This window comes from Syngnathoides biaculeatus, chromosome 5 (assembly GCF_019802595.1).
Source record: "Syngnathoides biaculeatus isolate LvHL_M chromosome 5, ASM1980259v1, whole genome shotgun sequence".
NCBI classification, from domain to species: domain Eukaryota; kingdom Metazoa; phylum Chordata; class Actinopteri; order Syngnathiformes; family Syngnathidae; genus Syngnathoides; species Syngnathoides biaculeatus.
The window spans coordinates 10,281,515-10,302,475 of NC_084644.1; the positions used below are offsets into that span (position 1 = coordinate 10,281,515).

Genomic DNA, 20,961 nt, shown 5'->3' on the forward strand with positions numbered 1-20,961 from the left:
TGCCGTGACGTCAATTGAATGTTTAAATATACTGTATAGCAGTTCGAGTTGCGATCTTTTGCTTGACTGTACTGATTTAAATGCAAGAAAATTCTGCATCCTTGCACAACTGTGAGTTCTTATTGTTCTAATTGTATGTCGTACTAGGGCGGCACCAACTACCGGAGACAAATTCCTTGCGTGTTGTTGAAGACATGCTGATAAATGTCAATCGGTGGAATGAAAAGATTTGCATTAACTACGAAGTATTGGTCACAATGTCGAGAACCATTCTTCTACATGCACGCTAGTATGTCAGCGTCTTTTCTCCTCCGGTTAAAGTTCGAACTTTAATAAGAATAATTCTGTTTTACCTGCTGTAGCTGAACGCCCCACAAGCAGTTTGATTTGAATTTCCGAGCCGCCTTCCCGTTCTTGTTTTGGTGCAGAAAGCGCAAGGGAACAGTTAAATTGAACTGTAAAGTCGTGGAAATAAGAATTACATTCTTCTAAATCAATATCACGATTTCATCGTCTTTTATCAAATTTAACGAATGTTACTCTCCCTGATGCTCCTGAACGTCACATGAAGTTTCGACGGGCTTCCCCTGCTGCGCATGCGCGAGCCGCGTTCCCGGAAGCAACGCGCTTGTTTTGATCCGGTTTTCCGGTAGACGTTCGTCAGAATTGCCACAGAAACAATGACTTCAACCGGGCAACGTCGGCCCCGACATCCGTGACAGTTGTTTTACACGAACGTAATTATGTCGCCGCGTTGTGGCCCGCTCCGTGAAGTCACCTGCGGTCCACGTGAAGGGAATTAACTGTGTGTTTTTCGCGACTCGCTTGGCCAACAAGTTGTGTTGACTTAATGGACAGCGCAGCGTTGGAGCTCGACGCGGTGAAATTCGCCCAAACGGCCGTCACTTACGACCAGAATGGCAAATACAACGAGGCTGTCTTCTACTATAAGGTGAGTGAGTTCGTGGACCACGATAATGTCAGCCACTTCCGCCTCCGCAAACGTGACTCCCCGTCTTTTTCGCTCCAGGAGGCCGCCCAGGCTCTCATCTACGCCGGCATGGCAGGCTCCAAGCTGGACGGCATCCAGGACAAAGTCAAAGAGTATCTGGATCGAGTGCAGACCCTCCACAATGCGTGTAAGTCCGTGTCGAGAACACACAAACAACACTAGAAGCTGATAAAACAGGCTTCAAAACATAGCAGTACACATAAACCTATAATAATATCATGTAGCGTAGACTAGTACATGACAAGTGATGACACACACTGTGGAAAGCTTGCATTTCTGTGGACGTACGTGGAGAATTATACTTTACAGTGAAAGGTGTGGACTAGTTGCCAGTTTAGTTCTAAACTGTTTATGTATTTTTTTTGTCATTATTCCAATTATGTCTCCAAGATGGATACTTGTGTGTGTGTGTGAATGTTAGCGGTGACATTCCACAGACGAACAAGGAAGTGTCGGCTCAGTATATCTTTGGTTTTCCTAGACTGACCTCACGCGCTGTGTATTTTAATGTCTGTGCGCGTGTCAGGAAACAGGTTGTGTGCAGTCTGATAACATATTTTTACTGTAGCAGTCAACTTTTGCTGCTCTGGGTGTGCGTGTTGCTAAAAGTTTATGTTTGAGTTTGTTAACTCACCAAAACCCAAACTAAAACTAAAGTGCACATTTTTGCAAGTCTGGAAAATAGTGTTTCAATCGAAAAGGAAAATGCTCTCCAATTTGGTGACGCAAAGTAAGTTTTAACATTACATGAGCCTGAAATGCGGCATTTTTCAGACGGAATTTTCCGTGCGGTAAAATGTCCGTCTTCTCCCCCCCTCAGTGAGCGCAGCGGAGGCGCAGAAGAGCGACCCGCTCAAGTCTCGCCATCAGGTGGACCTGGAGCGCGCCCACTTCCTGGTCACGCAGGCCTTCGAGGAGGACGGCAAGGGAAATGACGTCGAAGCCGTGGAGCTCTACACTCAGGCCGTGGAGCTGTGCATCAAGACGGTCGGTCCACTCTTCTTCTTCTCCGTGTCCTTCTCTTATTGTTTCAAATGTTCTCGTCATGTTTTCGAGATGCGTTCTTCTCCTGTAGTTTCTCATGTGATTCTGCATCTCTTTGCGTTCTCCTCCATGTTTTCCTATTATTCTTGTTTCCTGCGTTGTTCTACATGCTCTGTTCACGATTTTCCGCACGTGTACTGCTAATTCTTCTTCACTTTCTCGTCACGATCCTTTCATTCTTCACTGCCTTCCTCTCATCTTCAACTGTTCTGGTTCCTCGTGTTCCTCACGTTCTCTTCAATGTGTTCCTCCAAGTATCTTTTCATGGTCTACCATGTGTTCCTCATCTTCTACGACATTTGTCCCTTGTGTTCTCTTACATCTCTTCTAAAGGTGTTCCGCATGTGTCCGTACGTGTGCCTCAAAACTTTTTTCCCCAAATGTTTCCTGGTCTTCTCTTCAAGATCTCCTCTAATTTGCTCCTCGTGTTTTCCACTGTTTGGTTCTCACCTTCTTTTAACCCGTATTCTGATAGTCGTTTATTTCCACCCGTTCCTCATGTTTTCCTCCCTGTTTCGACAGTCCAACGAGACGTCTGACCAGGCTATGCAGACCAAGCTGAAGCAGTTGGCCCATCAGGCTTTAGACAGGTAGCGTTTACTTCACCAATCTGAAATGTTAGTAAACAACTGCCACCAGGAATTATCCTGGTGGCAGGAAAGTGATTTAGAAATTTTTTAATTTTTTGGGCTCACCCGGAAGTACAGGTGTCAAACTTGAGGGACCCGGGCCAGATCTGGCCCGCCACTTGATTTTATGTGGCCCGCAAAGGCAAACGATGTTTGTCGACTTCCATGATCGTTGTTAAAATCTGTACCAAAATTTCAAATTGTCCTATTAGAAATGGTAGCGGTGTGTTACCAAACATAAAAAATGATTGAAAAACCCATTACCCTTGCAAACTACTTCAGAATTTTTATGTGTAAATATGATGTGTTATAGTCATTTTTATGGTTTCACAGTCATAACGACCCTCTGAGGGAAAATGTGACTAAAATGTGGACTGGAAAAAAGAAAAAAAAAAGTGTTTGACACCCCTCGTCTACGCTGTTTAATGTTGCCGTATTCTTCAAATTCACGTGACTAAAGTCCTGTGGTGTCCCTCAGGGCCGAAGGTCTCAAACAATCGCAGTCCAAGTCGGGCCCGTCACCGACACAGGACAAGGCGGGACCCTCGGGCGTCAAGCCCAACTCCTCGGGACCCGTCCGCCAGTTTTTCCCTCTGGGTCCCGATTTTTCCCTCCACGACCGCCCGCAGCCTCAGCCGGTGAGGGCGGTCCAGTCCAGCGAACCCCACGGTGAGCGATACACGTCAGACGAGATCGAGGTCATCAGGTGAGTCGCTCCTCCGGTTCTTTGACCCGTGTCCCTTTATGATCTACTTCTATCGTTCTTGTGGTCTTCTATTCTTTTGCGTTGTCTTTGCTTTCATTCTTCTTCTACACGTGTTCTATGTGTCATCCACCCCTTCTTGTGCATCTGTTCCCTTTATTCCTCCTCATGTTACTTTTGTCCTTCCGCATTTATCTCACTTACGTTCAGTGCCAAGTTCTTCAGCATGTTCTCCGTATGTCCTTCTTCACCAGTCCTTTATGTTCTTTGTCTTCTCCTTGCGTTCTACATGTTCAGAGTGTTTTCTCAGCCGTGTTCCTCGTTTTTCCAAACTTGTTCCTTATGTTCTTGTACATCTCTTCCTTAGAACCATCTACATGTTCTCACTGTGTTCTTCTTTATGTGTTCCTCACATTCTCAGTCTTCTTCATGTCCTTCTTGACATTGTCCTACTGTAGTACATCTTATCTAAGGACAATTAAACTGCTTCTTTTATACATTATTATATTACATTGCATTAATTGGACAGTCTAAATTGCCCCTCGGTGTGATTGTGAGTGCGGCTGTTTGTTTCCATGTGCTCTGCGATTGGCTGGCAACCAGTTCAGGGTGTACCCCGCCTCCTGCCCGTTGACAGCTGGGATAGGCTCCAGCACTCCCCGCAACCCTCGTGAGGATAAGCGGCAAAGAAAATGGATCGATATTATATTGCTTCACTTCTGCACGTTGTTCCACATCTTCCTTACACTGTTCCTTACATTTGTTCACATGTTCCCTTTGTTCTTAAACATTCTCCTTGTTTTTTTCATGTTCTCTTTGTGTTACATGAATTTGTTCCTTATAATTCTCCATGTTCTTTTACGTTCCTTATATGATTCACATGTTGACGATGTGCATCTTGGTTTTTTTCCAGTATCGACTGTGCATCTTTTCCTAACATTTACATACATGCTTTCCACGCATTCTTCCATACGTTCGCCTCATGTTATTTTCCTTATGTTCCTCCCATTCGTCTTTTTACTTTTTTCGTTCTGCTGTTCACGTCCTGACGTGTTTGCAGGAGCACGTCGACAATCAACGGCATCGCCTACGTTCCCTTCATGAGCGTGGACCTCAAGGAGCGCTTCGCATTTCCCGTCCCTTTCTCGTGAGTCTGTCTGTCTGTCTGTCTGTCTGTCTGTCTATCTATCTATCTATCTATCTATCTATCTATATCTATCTATCTATCTATCTATCTATCTATCTATCTATCTATCTATCTATCTATCTATCTATCTATCTATCTATCTATCTATCTATCCATCCATCCATCCATCCATCCATCCATCCATATCTTTCTTTCTTTATTTACGCAGGGACAAGACGGGCAACCTGGCTCTGTCGCCCAAGCAGAAAGCCATCTTCTCCCGCTGGGTCCGACCCGACGAGGTCTGCACCAATCCCACCATGATCATGTCCGTGTCCAGCTTCAGCATCAAGCAGGTCGGCGTGACTCTCTTTCTCCTTCTCTTCGTCGACTCAAATTTGCTTTCGGCTTACGGCGAGCGCTTTGGCGTGCAGACGGTGGTATCGGACTGTTCCTTCGTGGCCTCGTTGGCCATCAGCGCCGCCTATGAGAGACGCTACAATAAGAAGCTCATCACCAGGTACTCTATGTTCTCATCCAGTTCCAAGGCTTCGGACCTATTTCATTCGATGTATTTGTCCGTTCCTGCAGGTGGCTTTGCTTCCTGCTCGCGCAGAACAAAAATACGTGATTAGCGACTACTCAATGTCACGCTCTATAAACGTCGTTTGTCAAGGAATAAACACGGGCGGTCTATACCGGCGAGGTTTTGAAGATGCTGAAACTTTAGTTCAACATAATCGGCGTTAGTGGCAACAAGGTAGCGGTACATTGTAACAAGCATTCCTGTCGGCAGTCGTGATGTATTGTTGTGGGGGGGCACACACCACGGGACTGCCGTAAAGAGGAGGCCGACTTGCGAGACTGCCTGCGCTCGACATATTGGCCACACCTGAATCAAGCGACGAGGTGGATGATAGTCTAACGTCTTTTTTTTTGGGGGGGGGGGGGCATGACGTCACACTACCTCGCGATCGACGGATTGAGCACTCCTGGTGTAACTGAATTTCCTTTGACTTGGCTCATGATGTTGATGACTTTCGACGTAAATGCGCTCGCAGTACGTGAAGCAGCTCTGAAAATGCGCTTTTGGCATCACTTCCGAACATGCTTTGTACGGTTAACTTGCATTTCCTGTTTCCGGGTGAATACTGATTGTTTAGGAGCATGCTTGATTAGTTAAGAACATTTATGAAATAAACACGTAAATTAATGTCAAGACTACACAAAATAAGCGACGTATTTCAATATCTACTTTTTCTCCTCATAACAAATTTTACACGCGTGATTTTTCATGCTCGACTGTGCAGATTTGCGAGTGTGATGGTCCACGAGCATGATCGTGCTCGTCAAATCACAGTGAGTGACTTATTCTTGCTAATGTGCGGCCATGAAACAATGTAAGATAAATCATTTAAACATAACACAGACATAAGATATTCTACCTATTTACCACAAGTCACAACCGTGTGGCAGCTACTTAGCTAGAGGCTGGGTTTATAGCTGAGGATGATTTTTCAAAATTGGCGGGGTTTTTTTCTCTGGCTTGTGTAGCTCTCTTGAACTGCTAACACTAACAACATGGGAGCAAACAGAGGGAAAATAGGAAAATATATATTTAAAAAGAAACCACACAATCCGTGTTGCCAACTTAGCAATTTTTCCAACCCTTTTAGCAACCGACTATTTATTAAAAAAAAAACAAAAAAAAAAAAACGAGTTTTATTCCTACTAAAACAACAGATAACATAATTAGGACAGTATTAAACACTCACATAAGACACGCAAAATAAAAACACACAACGAGAGCCGATGCCACCGGACATACAAAACGTTTGACGCTCCACTTTTGAGTCACTCACAATTTTTCCCAAAGTACAGAAATGACGATCATGTGAACGGGGACGGTTCTGCGAGCTGTGGGAAAACGAAATACTGGTATATGTTTTGAAAGGAGATCATTGTTTGTGAAGAGGAAGCACTTAATTGCACATTATGTGTATAAAAAAAAAGGAATATAGATTTGGAGATTTTATTTAACAGCTAAATTGCCCAGCTGCAGTCTTTGCTCAAACAGAGAGAACCAGAACCAGCAACCTAGCGAAACAAAAGCAGTAATTGTGCTAAACCGGGTTTAACAGAAGCAAAACCGAAATAAAGTCAAATCCACCGCAAGACCTGTCACAGAATCGAAAAAGGTCGCAGCGCCTGAGGGCGACTGGGAACGAAACAGGAAGTCGCAACCGACCGCAGTAAAAAAGCAAAACATCCTGATGTGGGTTTCAGCATCATCTACCCTCAGAACCGACGAGGGGAGCCCGAGTACAATCCGTGCGGGAAGTACATGGTCAAGTTGCACATCAACGGCGTGCCCAGGAAGGTAAAAGTTTCACACACAAAAGAAGAAAGACCGGAAGGGTCGACGGTTCCGGCGTCTTCTCACTCAGGTGATCATCGACGACCTTCTACCGGTGGATCACGGCGGCGAGATGCTGTGCTCGTACTCCAGCAACAGGAACGAGCTGTGGGTGTCGCTCATCGAGAAGGCCTACATGAAGGTGATGGGAGGGTACGACTTCCCGGGATCCAATTCGGTAGGTGGTGTTGCACGTGCCCCTCGTCGTCTTCTGCGGGTGGTCTTCACCTCCCTTCTGCATGTCTTCCTCATGTTCTCCTCCTCCTCTTTCATCCCATGCACCTCATCTTCTCTTGCTTCTACAGTAGCTTGAGCCCACTGAAACAAGTGGAAGAGCTATTAATCTATTTCGGCGCGGGATATTGTCTTTCTACATGTTGCTCCACCGTTGGTGGTGAAATATCTTTTGCTTCAACTATTCATGCTTGCCTTTATTCTGTCTGTGGGGTTTTCCATTATGTGTTACCATTAAGCTAGCAGGGGCCTTCCTAAGGCTAACTTAAGTTTAACATGAAACTTAAATCTTAAATTCAAGTTAAATTAAATCTTTCTTTACGTATGACATTATCTATTGCGCATCAGTGTTTAACATGCACTGCATTTCATCGCAACAGATGCAGCGATTGATGTAACTATCAGGTGATTGATCACAATGGCGGTCAGTCGTCTACTGAGCGCAGTAGTTGTGATTGCTGTTGTGCTTTTATTAAAGCAAAGGGCATGGTTAAAAACAAGCTAAAAGTAGGTAAAAACATCTCAGTCGCAGAGCAGCTCCGGTGGAAAGATGCCACATTTTGAGGTGCGAAAAGGATGACATCAGCGGACATTTATGTTAAGACAGCCTTCGACGTTCACGCACGCACCGCAGTCCACATCTTTTCCAAGTCACGGTTTATATGACGGAAATGGACTTCTGATCAGATCGGCATAAGGAATAGTTGTCCAAGCTTGTGAATCGGAATGAAATTCCATATGGATTTAGCCTGTTTATTCCGATTGAGGTGTTTATAGGAAGCATATTTATTCCATTTGGGCTGTTAAACTGATTCTAATTGGAATACAAGGCTTCGTGTAAAGCGGGTTTATCTGGCTAAGGAGTGGCGTTTGCCACCACTGTACAGGCCTCGTATCACAAATGATGACTCTTTGATTGAAAAATTCTCAAGTTGGGTCTCTCGTTTTCCCACAGGGAGACCTCGGGTTAAGACTGTCTCAACCTAAGACGTTTCGACTTTACAACGCCCGTCCCCCGTCCGTCATTTTGTCCGGCTAATGCTTGTCCGTGTTTGTATCTTCGCATTTTTCGCCATCCCTTTTGGACATTATCACTCCAAAGAAGAAAGCTGTGTCTTTTAGCAATGCTTCTGCAGCCAAAAGAAAATCCATGACCATGGAAACGAAGCTCAAGATCATAAAACACCAACACCAACACCACCAAGGCTTCAGTCGGTCGACCGTGGTGACAATTATTAAAGACAAAGCCTGTATATTTTAGCACATGTGAAGGGTTCCGTTCCTGTGTCGGATACAATGATCACAAAACAAGGTTCTTTGATCCTAGTCGAGATGGAGAGGATCGAGGACCAGGTTTCTTTGTAAAGGCTAACAGCCTCCCCTTCTTCTTCCCCATCCACCTCTCAGCAGTCATGCTAAGTACATCATCTTGTTTATTCCAATGTATTTCTTTTTTTTATACAAAGTATTTTGATGTAAATTCCGACTTTAATGGTGGAATCCGACTAAAGTCGAAATTCAAGTTAAGTCGCCACTGTAGGAATGGATCTCAGTCGTAGACCGAGGACTGCCTGTGTATTGCTCATCTTCCTTCTTTTTTTCTTGGCCAGAACATCGATCTTCACGCACTCACTGGCTGGATCCCCGAACGCATCGCTATGCACTCGGACAATCAGTCGTTCAGCAAGGACGACACTTTCCGCATGCTCTTCCAAAGGTGAGCGTCTCTCCGTTGTGGACCTTCACCTCCTTCTTTATGACCTTGTTGTTTTCCCAAAATATCATTTGAATCATCTTTGGGTGCCTTCGCATTCACAGGTTCCACAGAGGCGACGTCCTCATCACCACGGCAACCGGCGTGATGACCGAGGAAGAAGGGGAACGCTGGGGCTTGGTGCCAACTCACGCCTACGCCGTCCTCGACATCAGGGAATACAAGGTTGGCCTGCGCAACAGAGCGCTTGCACCAAAGTCCCGCTTCTAACCCGCAGCCTCTTGCAGAACATGCGCTTCCTTCAGCTGAAGAACCCGTGGAGCCACTTGCGCTGGAAGGGGCGCTACAGCGAGCGCGACGAGAAGAACTGGACTCCCGAGCTCCTCAAATACCTCAACTTTGACCCCAAGACGGCACAGAAGTTTGATAACGGTATTGGGGAACTGACAGTTTGCAGGATTGGTTGAGTTGACAATCGCAGACTAATTTACGATACAGTTGTGTCTGATCTGACACTAACCAGCTTTTGTCATCATGGCAACCTCGGGCATCAGATTTATTATTATTTTATGAGAGTGGCAAATTGTGTGTGTTTGTAAAAACTATATTAAGGCAGGACTATGTAATATGCCACAGTAGGTTGGAAAACTTGTTTTCTTTCGGTCGATTACACCAAAATTCAATCATATTGTCATATATTTAGTCCCATTGCTAATCGCTAGTGACATTTTTCATTTTGTATTTTTAGGTGTGTTTTGGATCGCCTGGGAGGACTTGTGTCAGTACTATGATGTCATCTACCTGAGTTGGAACCCCGGCCTCTTTAAAGAATCCACCTGCATCCACAGGTTCGTGTGTAAACCTGAGCGAATAGAGCTCGTGCACCTACGTCATCAAATCACGTCACTGGCCGCAAGTGTCTGTCAAACAAACCATTCGACGATTGGAGACGACGTGAAAATACGTCTTATAGCACGACGCCCAGAGTTTTGTCTGATACCGTTAAACATTTAGAAGGTGATAATAAACGAAGGTACATGGAAAAATGAGAAACACTCGGCATAGAGGACCCATATTTAATGCCGAAGTCGATGTTTTCGCCGATAAGAAAGTGGACCGTTAACCCGCTTCCGCTTGTCTTGAACAACTGGATCTACACATGGATCTGGTGAGAAAGTCGTCGAGATTTACACGGAAATGTTTGAAAGCGTAAAAAAGTCGGGACGCGTACAAATACTTGGTTGCTGGATATGTTCTCAATCAAGAATAAATTCCACATAGTGATGGAGCCACTCAGATTTTTTCAAGACAAATACCAATATTTAAATAAATGACCCCTGGTTTTACACAAAATCGCATTCATGAAATTTCGATTGGGAAAAAAAAAATAAGACAACGAGTCAGCTCCTCGAAGTGTGTTGCGGCCACACGTTAAACTTTGGTAAACTTCTCCGTGACAGACTTTTTTATTTTAAATACGCATTGTTCTCAAATGAACCAACTTGGCATTATAAATACTTCTTGGGAATTTGCGATTGAGAAGAATAATTCCTACCTAAAATGAAGCCATTGCTACAAAGTCGCGTGCATTTGGTTGGGCTCCATCCATCACGTTTAATTGGCGAAATCCACTCGATATTTTCTGGGCTTTTCAGCTGGAATTCCACAGAATTATCACTTTGAAGATCTGTCTCGTCTGTTGTAACAATCAACAGCGCAACAAGTCTCGGCAATTGTGAATATTCTCCTCTGGTTCAATGTCCCCCCCACAATATGGCGCCGTGAAAATAGTGACGTCACGTGCACGAGCTGTATAGTTGAGTTGTGCTCACGTTGATGTCGATCCGGACCCCGCAGCCTCAAGTGTGTGTTGTGCTTGTGCGTCATGCAGCAGCTGGGATGGAAAACAGGGCCCGGTCAAGGACGTCTACAGCCTCGCCAACAACCCGCAGTACAAGCTGGAGGTGCAGTGTCCAGCAGGGGGCGCCGCCGTGTGGGTGCTGCTCTCCAGGCACATCACAGACAAGGTCAGAAGGATGAAAGACAGCGACTTCATCGCAGAATGCATAATGGGATTTGTCGTTCATATTACAGGAGGATTTTGCGCAGAACCGAGAGTTCATCACGTTGGTTGTTTACAAGACGGACGGCAAGAAGGTTTACTATCCAGGTCTGATACCTTTGAAGAGTCAGGTGCTAAGTTTTTGCTTTGGAACCTCCGGCCTAACCGACAAAAAAAATGGCAAAACATTAGGTACACGTACATCAAATGAGTCCCAAGATACAGCAACATCATATCATAATGGCATCATACTGGAGGGCCTTTCTGATAGAGTAACCAAAATATTAGAAACTCGTACAGTATATATTATATTTTCATTTGCAATTAAGGACAAAACTGTAGAATCGATGTCCTTACATGTAAGACAAAGAAATGTGTGAAGAAATGAAATATTTGATTACAGAAATGTGTTTTACCATGAAAATGAACCCATTAATATGCACATAAATGTGACACATAGCACATGATATGACAGGAAATAACATCAATCTGACACCATTTAAATTTTTTTTGTTTTGGGAGGTGACACTAAAAAAAATGATAATTCATGTTTTAATTAGTTGGCTTGATATATAGCATATCAAGACACACATTGATATGCTATTTCTAACTCGCATAAGGGAGAATATGCTAGAATATATATTTAAAAAATGAAAAAAAACATTCATTGTTTAAATTTTTTTTTGTGGTTTATTGCTAGTAAGTCAAGCTTTTTTTTTTTTTGTCTTCACCTTATTGTTGACCACTGCAAACTACAATGATTCTTGTTCTTCTCGCACAGCTGAGCCCCCGCCCTACATCGACGGCATCCGGATCAACAGCCCCCACTACCTGACCAAGATCCGTCTGACCAGCGCCGGGTCGCACACGTTCACGCTGGTGGTGTCGCAGTACGAGAAGCAGAACACCATCAACTACACGCTGAGGGTAGGAAAACAAACTCCTGCTGCTGCTGCGACCGCCTGCATTCTCACAAATCACAAATTCAGCCATTCACGGTTGAAAAATTCACCTTTTCACTTTTTGGTGGTCTTTCTAAATCTCTGTGTTGTTTAAAAGTGAAGATAATTTGCAATTTAAACAAAGAGAATTGCTTTCGCGGGCCACATAAAACGATGTGCCGGGCCGCATCTGGCCCCCAGCCCTTGAGTTTGACACCTGGTGTTGTAACCCATCAATATAAATGGTTGTAAACATTTTCAGGTGTTTATTTGGTTCCCGTGCAATCCGCCTCACGACTTCTCAGGAAGCTTTCAGCACACGAACCCTGTCGAACGCAAAATGAATGGATTTGTCGTGTTATTAAGAATAAAAATCAATCTGGTACTGACAGCCGAATGCGCGTTGAAGTGAGACGCAGGATTTATAGTCTGCTGGTTCTCAGGAGATTTGCTGCAAAACACCCAAATTCTCCTTGTCCAATCGCGTTTGTCCCGCTCCAAATATTGCACTTTGTTGTTTTTGTTTTTGTGCTTTTATTCACAGGAAGGTGCTATAAATTCCAAGATATGGATAGTGTGTCACATGTATAAACAAGTGGTTTTTTTTCTGTTCTAAAAAAAACAATATAGGCATTTTTTAATTTTATTTATGAAAGCGACAAACGTGCCATTCCTCCGCACAGGAACAATCTTGATGTTATTGACATTATTCTGTTTCACAATTGAATATAGTGCTGGGTCACTGGTAAGTCCGGCTTCCTTTTCCAGAATGACCATCTTGCTAGCTAGATAGCTCTCTCTCTCTCTCTCTCCTCTCTCTCTCTCTCTCTCTCTCTCTCTCTCTCTCTCTCTCCTCTCTCTCTCCTCTCTCTCTCTCCATCCATCTTGCTAGCTTCATAGCTCTCTATCTCTCCATCAATCCATCCATCCATCTTGCTAGCTAGATAGCTCTCTCTCTCGTCTCTTCTCTCTCTCTCTCTATCGTCCTTGCTAGCTAGATATCTATCCACCCACCCACCCATCCATCCATCCATCCATCTTGCTAGCTAGATAGCTCTCTCTCTCGTCTCTCTTCTCTCTCTCTCTCTCTCTCTCTCGTCCTAGCTTAGATATCTATCCACCCACCCACCCATCCATCCATCTTGCTAGCTAGATAGCTCTCTCTCTCGTCTCTTCTCTCTCTCTCTCTCGTCTCTTCTCTCTCTCTCTCTCTCTCTCTCTCTCTATCGTCCTTGCTACTAGATATCTATCCACCCACCCACCCATCCATCTTGCTAGCTCGAAAGCTCTCTCTCTCATCTCTCTCTCTCTCTCTCTCTCTCTCTCTCTCTCTCTCTCTCTCTCTCTATCCTCCTTGCTAGCTAGATATCTATCAATCCAATCCATCCATCTTGCTAGCTAGATAGCTCTCTCTCGCTCTCTCTCTCTCTCTTCCTCGCTCTCTCTATCCATCCATCCATCTTGCTAGCTAGATAGCACTCTCTCGGTCTCTATCTATCCATCTTGCTAGCTAGATAGCTATCCATCCACCCACCCATCCATCCATCTTGTTAGCTACATAGTTCTCTCTCTCATCTATCTATCTATCTATGGATGGTTCGATCCATCCACCTGTCCATCTATCTATCTATCTATATTTGCTAGCCACATAGCTCTCTCCCTCACTCTATCCATCCATCCATCCATCCATCTTGCTAGCTAGATATTGCTCTCTTTCTCTATCCATTCATCCATCATGCTAGCCAGATAGTTTCTCTCTCTCTCCATCCATCCATCTTGCTAGCTAGATAGCTCTCTCTCTCTCTTTCTCTCTCTCTCTCTCTCTCTCTCTCCAATAAATTCCAAATTATGGATAGCATGTCACATGTATAAACAAGTGTTTTTTTTTTCTGTTTTAAAAACACAATTTAGGCAGTTTTTTTAATTTATGAAAGTGACAAACGTGTCATTCCTTCTCATAGGAATAATCTTGATGTTATTGACATTATTCTGTTTCACAATTGAATATCGTGCTGGGTCGATGGCAAGTCCAGCTTCCTTTACCAGAATGACCAGCGGTCCACTCGGGTGTTGCAACAAGGCGGGCGGCTCTAATTGCGGAAGTGGAGCCCAGAGTGTAGAAAAGAAAATTTCTCAATTTCCTGGCATATTTAAAAAAAAAAAAAAAAAAAAAAGGATGATGAAAGTCATAGTGGAGGTGACCCAACCCTTTGGTCAGGAAAGGGCTGCTCATGGTGTGCTTTGTTGCTAATCTGAATCTCTTTTTTGTTGTTGTCTTCATTTCTGCAGGTTTACTCTGGTTGCAAATTCAACTTTTCCAAGATCCCAAATCCCTTCACACACACTAAGAGGGTACGTCACCACCAACAGAAACAACATGTGTGCGTGGGCTTTTGTTTTGGTGTGTTGCTCTTGTGCATTTTGTGATTTTTGTCTTGCTCTTGTGTGCGTGTGTGTCTATGTGTTTCCTTCATTTGTCGGTTCGTTAACGCCTCGTGTGTGCTGCTCAGATTAACGGCCAGTGGAAGGGCGCCAGCGCCGGCGGCTGCGGCAACTACAAGGATTCGTACAAGAACAACCCCATCTACCAGCTGCAGCTGGACCGGGCCGGTCCTCTGCTCATAGAACTTCGAGGTTCCAGGTCAGTTAGCGCCACCGTTGACCTGTTTGTTTGTTGTGCTCCAAAAACCTCACTCTTCACCTTCGGTATTTGGCAGCATATACATTGGTGCCTTGGTTCTCGAACACAATTCCTTCCAAAAGGCTGGTTGAAAACCAAAGCACGTTTTCCCATTACAATGAACGGAAAATGAAATAATGCGTTCCAAGACTAAAAAATAGTTTGGTTTTTTTAGCTTTTCCTGATAATAAACTGCATAGTAGAAATGCATATATAGTTGAAATACTTTATAGAATTAAATCATTTAAGAAATATATTTATTTATTGCTTAAAATGTATGCTTTAGCCCAGGAGAGTATCCTAGGCTGGGATTGCATTGCCGTATCAGTAGCGACTCGGCCCCCAGCCTTGTAAACCTTTTTTTATTAACAAAAGTGCAGAATAACTTTAAACAAGCAATGAGGGTGGAAAAACAAATAGTTTTTTATTTGCACACAAAGTAGGTAACGTAAAAAAAATTAACAACTTGCAACTAGAGGTAGGGTTAAAGGAACAAAAGAAAAAAGCAATGCAAAACAACAGTTTCACATGTCTTCGGTGGGGTTGACTCGCCCCTTTTTCACAAAGAACGAATATAATCTTTGTTTCTGCCATCTTTTAAGCACTTTTCTGAAGTGGCTCATAACAACATCATTAAAATTTTGCAGTCCTCTGCAACATTCAGCTTTATTCGGGTGATGGAGTTCTACAAAATTATGGGTGTCGTTCCATTTAGCGCAGATAGCTTTAATATCGTCACTTGAGACATCCTTCGTCTCCTCCCTTCCTCGCCAACAATATCCCGGGCTAACTGCTGCTCGTTCTCGTAAAATAAGAAGCAACTTTTCGACTTCCTCCAAGATCTGCGGCCTCCCCTTGGTCAACACGGTTGCTCCTTTAGCGACATCACTTGCTTTGAGGGCATCCTTGTGTTTCACGATGGTGCCGATCGTCCTTTTCGCCATGCCATACTTCTTCCATAGCTCAGAAAACACGCACGGCAGATTCGTGCTCGGCTATCAAATCCTCCTTGAAGTCGACAGTTTTACGCACCACTTTCCCTTTTTCAGCACCAGCAGTTCCACTTTCCTTAATTGGAGCCATGATTGGGGTTTAATGTTGTCAATTTGAAGAAAATTTGAAACTGTACTGGGAAACGTCCAAGGGCAGAGGAGTGTGTGGGTCAACTGGATGCGTCTCGCGTGGTGCGTTACATCGTTACACCGTTTTTTGCGGGGGTGCGTTCAAAAGCACAATAACAAATCGTCGTGGGTCACCTGGACGGGGCGTTCGAATACCGATTTTAGTTCGAAAACCAAAGCAAAAAAAATCTCGAAATTTTCGTTCGAAAACCGATCAAAAATGATTGGTTTGATAATCAGTCAAAATGAGCATGATCCCCAAGAAGGTATTTATCATTTTATGTATTTTAGCGTTGGTTGTGCGGTCATGAAGGTCTCCTGCGGTCTCCTCGGAAAGCCCTTCATTACTCTACCTGTCATTTTACGTCATTGGCAATGATCACCGAATAAAGTTCTATTATTTGGACGAAATGAATAATCATTTTTCATTGTAGTTGTTGCACTTTCATCTTGCAGTCAAATGTTTTGCATGCACACAAACAGACTTTGATCCAGTCACAAGATGGAGTCACGCCATATCACCTCAGCCGGTTTTATCCCCGCATTTCCGTGCATCGGGATCATTTTAGCGCACTGTGACATTTTGTCCTGGCCTCTCTCAGAGCGCCTTTTTTTGTTGTTGTTGTTGTCCCCCCATCCCCCCGGGTATGAAGTCACGCAGGACGGGCAGATAATCCAATTCCCGGCGCTCGGGACCAGTTGAATCAGACAAAGCGTTGTTGTGTGCGCGCTTGCATGCTCGCCTAAAATGATCAGCGATCAATTTATTTTCTGTTACCGACTAACTCAAAGTGCCGTTACAAAGTGTTTGCTTGTCCTCCGCAATCACTTTCAATCCCATCATTTCAAATCAATTAGCCGCTCGCAGCGCTCTCCCGAAGTTGTCATGGTGAAAACCGTCAGCGCAAAGCCTGAGTCTGGCCCGTCGTCTGTCATTTTTCTTTTTCTTTTTTTTGTTATCTAGTCCTGTGTCGTCCCACTGATTTGAGAAACGCTCACTTGTTCAACACGCCGGTCAAGTTGGAACAAAAAGCGGCATTGTTGCCGCATGTCACCCCCCCCCCCCCCCCCCGCTCATCCCCCCCCCCCCTAGCATCCGTTATGTCGTCCTTGTCAACTCGAACTTTTTTTTTTTTTTTTTTTTTTTCTGCGATGCAAAAGATTTTGAACGTTCTGCCATCCAAGGCGCTCGGTTTTTAGTAAGTGATCGCAAACATCCAGCAGATTTCATTAACACTAATTTAATAATTGATTCATTCGTCGTCTTTGAAAAAATAATAATTAAACAAAGCTATATTTCAAACATGACAGTGTGGAAAATTCCCCAAAACATAAATTGATTCTGATTCACTTCCTGTTTTGGTCCATCACATGTTGCATGGTTTTGGGTTGTGGGAGGAAACCGGAGTGCCCGGAGAAAAGCCACGCAGGCACGGGGAGAACGTGCAAACTCCACACAGGCGGGTCCGGGATCGAACCCGAGTCCTCAGAGCTGTGAGGCCAACCAGCTGACCCACCGTGCCGCCTAATAACTGATTCATTTGTCGTTTTTAAAAACAAAACAAAAAATTAAACAAGGCTGTATTTGAAATATGATAGAGCGGAAAATTCCACGAAACATGAATTGATTCAGATTCACTTCCCGTTTTGGTCCATCACATGTTGGAAGAAAATGCCGATCGTTGTTTTCCAAAGTAAAAGCAGATCTTTGCAAATGTCTTATTTTCATTCAACACAAATTTAGTCAGTCTGCTTTCATGGAGGACTACACAAATATGTATTTACTGTTCATATGCAGAAATTCCAATGATTTGCACAATTTTTACAGTCCAAATCAACCTCTACTTTATATAAAATATTAAAAACAGCAATATAAAAAGTACAATCTCTGCTATTGAGACAAATCTAGACAAATATAAATATATATATTGTAAATTACGATTATATAAATTCTATATTTAAATTACAAATAAATATATAAAGTCTAGACCTATAATTTTCCCCCTCCCACATTCTGTAAATATATTTAAAGAAATTTATGAAATTACGTTTTTTTATTATTAGTGTTCTGGTTGTCACTCTCGCTTGTACGTTTGTACAGAAAAGAGGCAAAGTGTGGTTGCTTCAAGCTATTTGTCACTTCCATTAAAAAAAAAAAAGTTGAAATTCTGCCGTCTTAATTTTAATGCATATATGATATGAAATGCCATAACGGAATAAAATGTGTTTGTATGTGTGCTGACGATGGCTTTGCGTACGTCCTCAGGCAGTACAGCGTGGGCTTCGAGATGGTTACCGTGTCGACCACCAGTGACCCCACCTCCACTTCCACACCCAAGAGGAGCAGCGGAGATTATCGGTACGCCCCACGCCGCCCACCCTGCAGGGATGCGTCAAACTTTCTTCCTTCTTATTTTAAGATGCGTGTCGCGCGTGAAGGTTTCGAGACAGGATTCTCAAACCCGCAAATAATACAATTTCATATAGCAAAAGTCTACTAACATACTGTATAGTGTGAAATTCCGTAGATGGGCTAACAGAAAATGAGTATTGATGTTATGGTAATTGTAAATATTGAAAAAAAAAAAAACCTGCTACTTAAACACACATGGAGCAGCAAGTATTAGAGTATACGACACTACTCGTGAGGATAGGTGGCAAAGAAGATGGATGGATGGATGGATAGATGGATAGATGGATGGATGGATGGATGGATGGATGGATGGATGGATGATGGATGGATGGATGGACATTGTGTATTTGAACCCCCCCCCCAAAAAAAAAAAAAAAACTCAAGCAAATGATAGAATTTCATGTAGCAAAAGTCTACTAACATATACTGTATCAAGTGAAATTCCATAGATGGTCTAACAGAAAGTGAGTATTGATGTTATGGTAATTGTAAATAGTGAAAAAAAACTGCTACTGGAACACACGTGGAACAGCAAGTATTACTGAGTATACAACACTACTTGTGAGGATAAGCGGCAAGGTTAGGGTTTCAAAAACGGATGAAAGTTTCTACTCGGGCTGTCAAAGTAAAGTTCCAGTTTCAAATGTGGATTTCAAAGCAATGTTGAGGTTTGTCATTGGGATCGGGAGACGACGGGTTCCTTCGACGCAATGTCCTCACGTTGCGTTCGTGCGTTCCCGGCAGATGCGGCTTCTGCTACATGGACGCCGAGCACGTCCCGGCGGGCGTCTACAACGTGGTGCCCACCACCTTCCTGCCCAAACAAGAAGGACCCTTCTTCCTGGACTTCGCCAGCATCTCCCCCCTCAAAGTGGCGCAGCTGCAATGAGCGATCCGACCCCCCCATGCTGAAAATGGTGACACCACAAGTGGACTCAATGTGTCATCAAGCCAAACGTTGACCCGACAAGCGCTTTTTAACAGACAAACTGCCCACAATCATCAAATGTATATTATTATGGCGAATTATGGAGCTGTCTGAATAAATCCATATGCAGGTCCTGCTGGCATCAGGTCATTTGACGGGAAAGGTATTTGAAATGAGGGTTTCAAAGTACGGGTTGGAGAGTTTTAAGCTTTCTGAAAGGGTTTGAAAAAGCGAGGTTTCAAAACAGAGGGCAGCAGTCAAGTCGGGTTTCTAACAGGGTTACAGGTTCAAAGTGCGGTTTAACAAAACTGACATAGGGGTTCAAAACCGGGTTAAGGTTGTCTAGGTAGCGTTTCAAAACGGGGTTAGGGTTTCAAAAGAGCGTCAGGGTTTTAAAGTAGGGTTTCACAACCGTTTCAGGTTTTCAAATGAAGGTTTCTATACTGCACTAGGGCAGGGGTGTCAAACCGGTTTTTGTCGCGGGCCGCATTGGAGTTCCCGTTTCCCTCCGAGGGCCGTTACGATTGTGAAACCATAAAAACCTTTCATCGCGTCATCATTAGACACATGAAATTTAGGACCAAGTTTGGAATCAGAAATCAAGGGTAATGGGTTTTTCAACTATTGTTGATGTTTGGTAACACAAAAATGATTGTGATACCGCAACGTTATCATTTATCATGTGACAATTGGAAAGCTATCATTTATGATACGACAATTAGAAATTTTGGTCCAGATTTGAACAGAAATGACACATACGATTTGCCTTTGCGGGCCACATAAAATCATCTGGCAGGCCGGATCCAGCCCCCGGGCCGTGAGTTTGACACCTGTGTAAAAAAACGTTATCATTTATGATATGACAATTGGAAATTGTGGTCCAGATTTGGACAAGAATCATGGAAGTTTACACATGATTTGCCTTTGCGGGCCACATAAAAATCATCTGGCGGGCCAGATTTGGACCCCGGGCTGCGAGCTTGACACCTGTTGTCAACTTTATCATTAATGATATGACAATTTTAAATTTTAGTCTAGATTTGAGCCAGAGTCATGGAGGTTGATACATATGATTTGCCTTTGTGGTCCAGATTTGGACAAGAATCATGGAGGTTAACACATACGTGTTGCCTTTGCGGGCCACATAAAATCATCTGGCGGGCCGGTTCTGGCCCCCGAGCTGATAAGTTTGACACCTGCGTCATCAACATAATCATTTTTGTTATGACAATTGGAAATTGTGGTCCAGATTTGGACAAGAATCATGGAGGTTGACGCATACGATTTGCCTTTGAAGGCCGCATAAAAATCATCCGGCGGGCCGGATCTGGCCCCTGGGCTGCCTGTTTGACACCTGTGGAGTCGGGTTTCATCTTAGGATATCAGTAGAGTTTTAGGGTGTCAAAACGGGGCGACGAGGGCAGCAAAGTAGGGTTTAAAAACAGTTGCAAAACAGAGTTAGGGTTTCAAAACCGCGTTAAGGTTTCAAAACCTCCAAAGAAGATTTTCATACTGAGTTAGCTTTTCAACGTAGGCTTTCAAAAGAGGGTTAGGTTTCAACCCAGGGTTTCCAAACAGAGTAGCAATCTTATGTCGATACATATTTGTAAATATTCCTCGTGGCACAGAAGCCACATGATATGTGAAGATGCTTCCTCAAGGTTGTAATAAGCCGCAAATGTCATCATGCGGAAGACACGTTTGGCGTGATTGGCAGACGTCACGAGTTTCCTTCTGGTGACCGCCGGCAGCCTCGCTTCCTCCACGCGGGAACAAAATGTGGAAAAGTATTTGGACGCCGACAGGGAGTAAAACGTGCACTCGCGGGGGGAAAAAAAAAAAAGGAAAGTTGGTCCTAAAGTGGGAGGTGTCGTCTTTGTGAAGAATTGGAGGAGTTTATACAAAAAAAAAAAAAATAATACACCTACAGGAGGAAAA

General features: G+C 43.7%; 1 protein-coding gene across 1 annotated transcript; it reads left to right on the forward strand.

The window, feature by feature from the left end:
- Positions 1–613: 613 nt before the first annotated feature.
- capn7 (calpain 7) lies at positions 614–19,151 on the forward strand. The gene is made up of 22 exons (XM_061819456.1): positions 614–737; positions 838–952; positions 1,031–1,139; positions 1,833–1,999; positions 2,579–2,646; positions 3,164–3,391; positions 4,449–4,535; positions 4,744–4,870; positions 4,949–5,034; positions 6,801–6,894; positions 6,962–7,108; positions 8,775–8,881; positions 8,983–9,103; positions 9,166–9,310; positions 9,627–9,726; positions 10,770–10,905; positions 10,973–11,048; positions 11,722–11,867; positions 14,171–14,233; positions 14,392–14,522; positions 17,949–18,041; positions 18,840–19,151. Exons 2-22 carry the CDS (start codon positions 851–853, stop codon positions 18,982–18,984), a joined length of 2,478 nt encoding a protein of 825 aa, XP_061675440.1. The 5' UTR covers positions 614–737; positions 838–850; the 3' UTR covers positions 18,985–19,151.
- The last annotated feature ends 1,810 nt before the right edge of the window (positions 19,152–20,961 follow it).

Coding starts and splice junctions, on each gene's coding strand:
- capn7 (XM_061819456.1), top strand. CDS start 851: ATGGACAGCGCAGCGTTGGAGCTCGACGCGGTGAAATTCGCCCAAACG. Junction 5,035..6,800: donor AATAAGAAGCTCATCACCAG/GTACTCTATGTT, acceptor TGTGGGTTTCAG/CATCATCTACCCTCAGAACC. Junction 14,523..17,948: donor ATAGAACTTCGAGGTTCCAG/GTCAGTTAGCGC, acceptor GTACGTCCTCAG/GCAGTACAGCGTGGGCTTCG.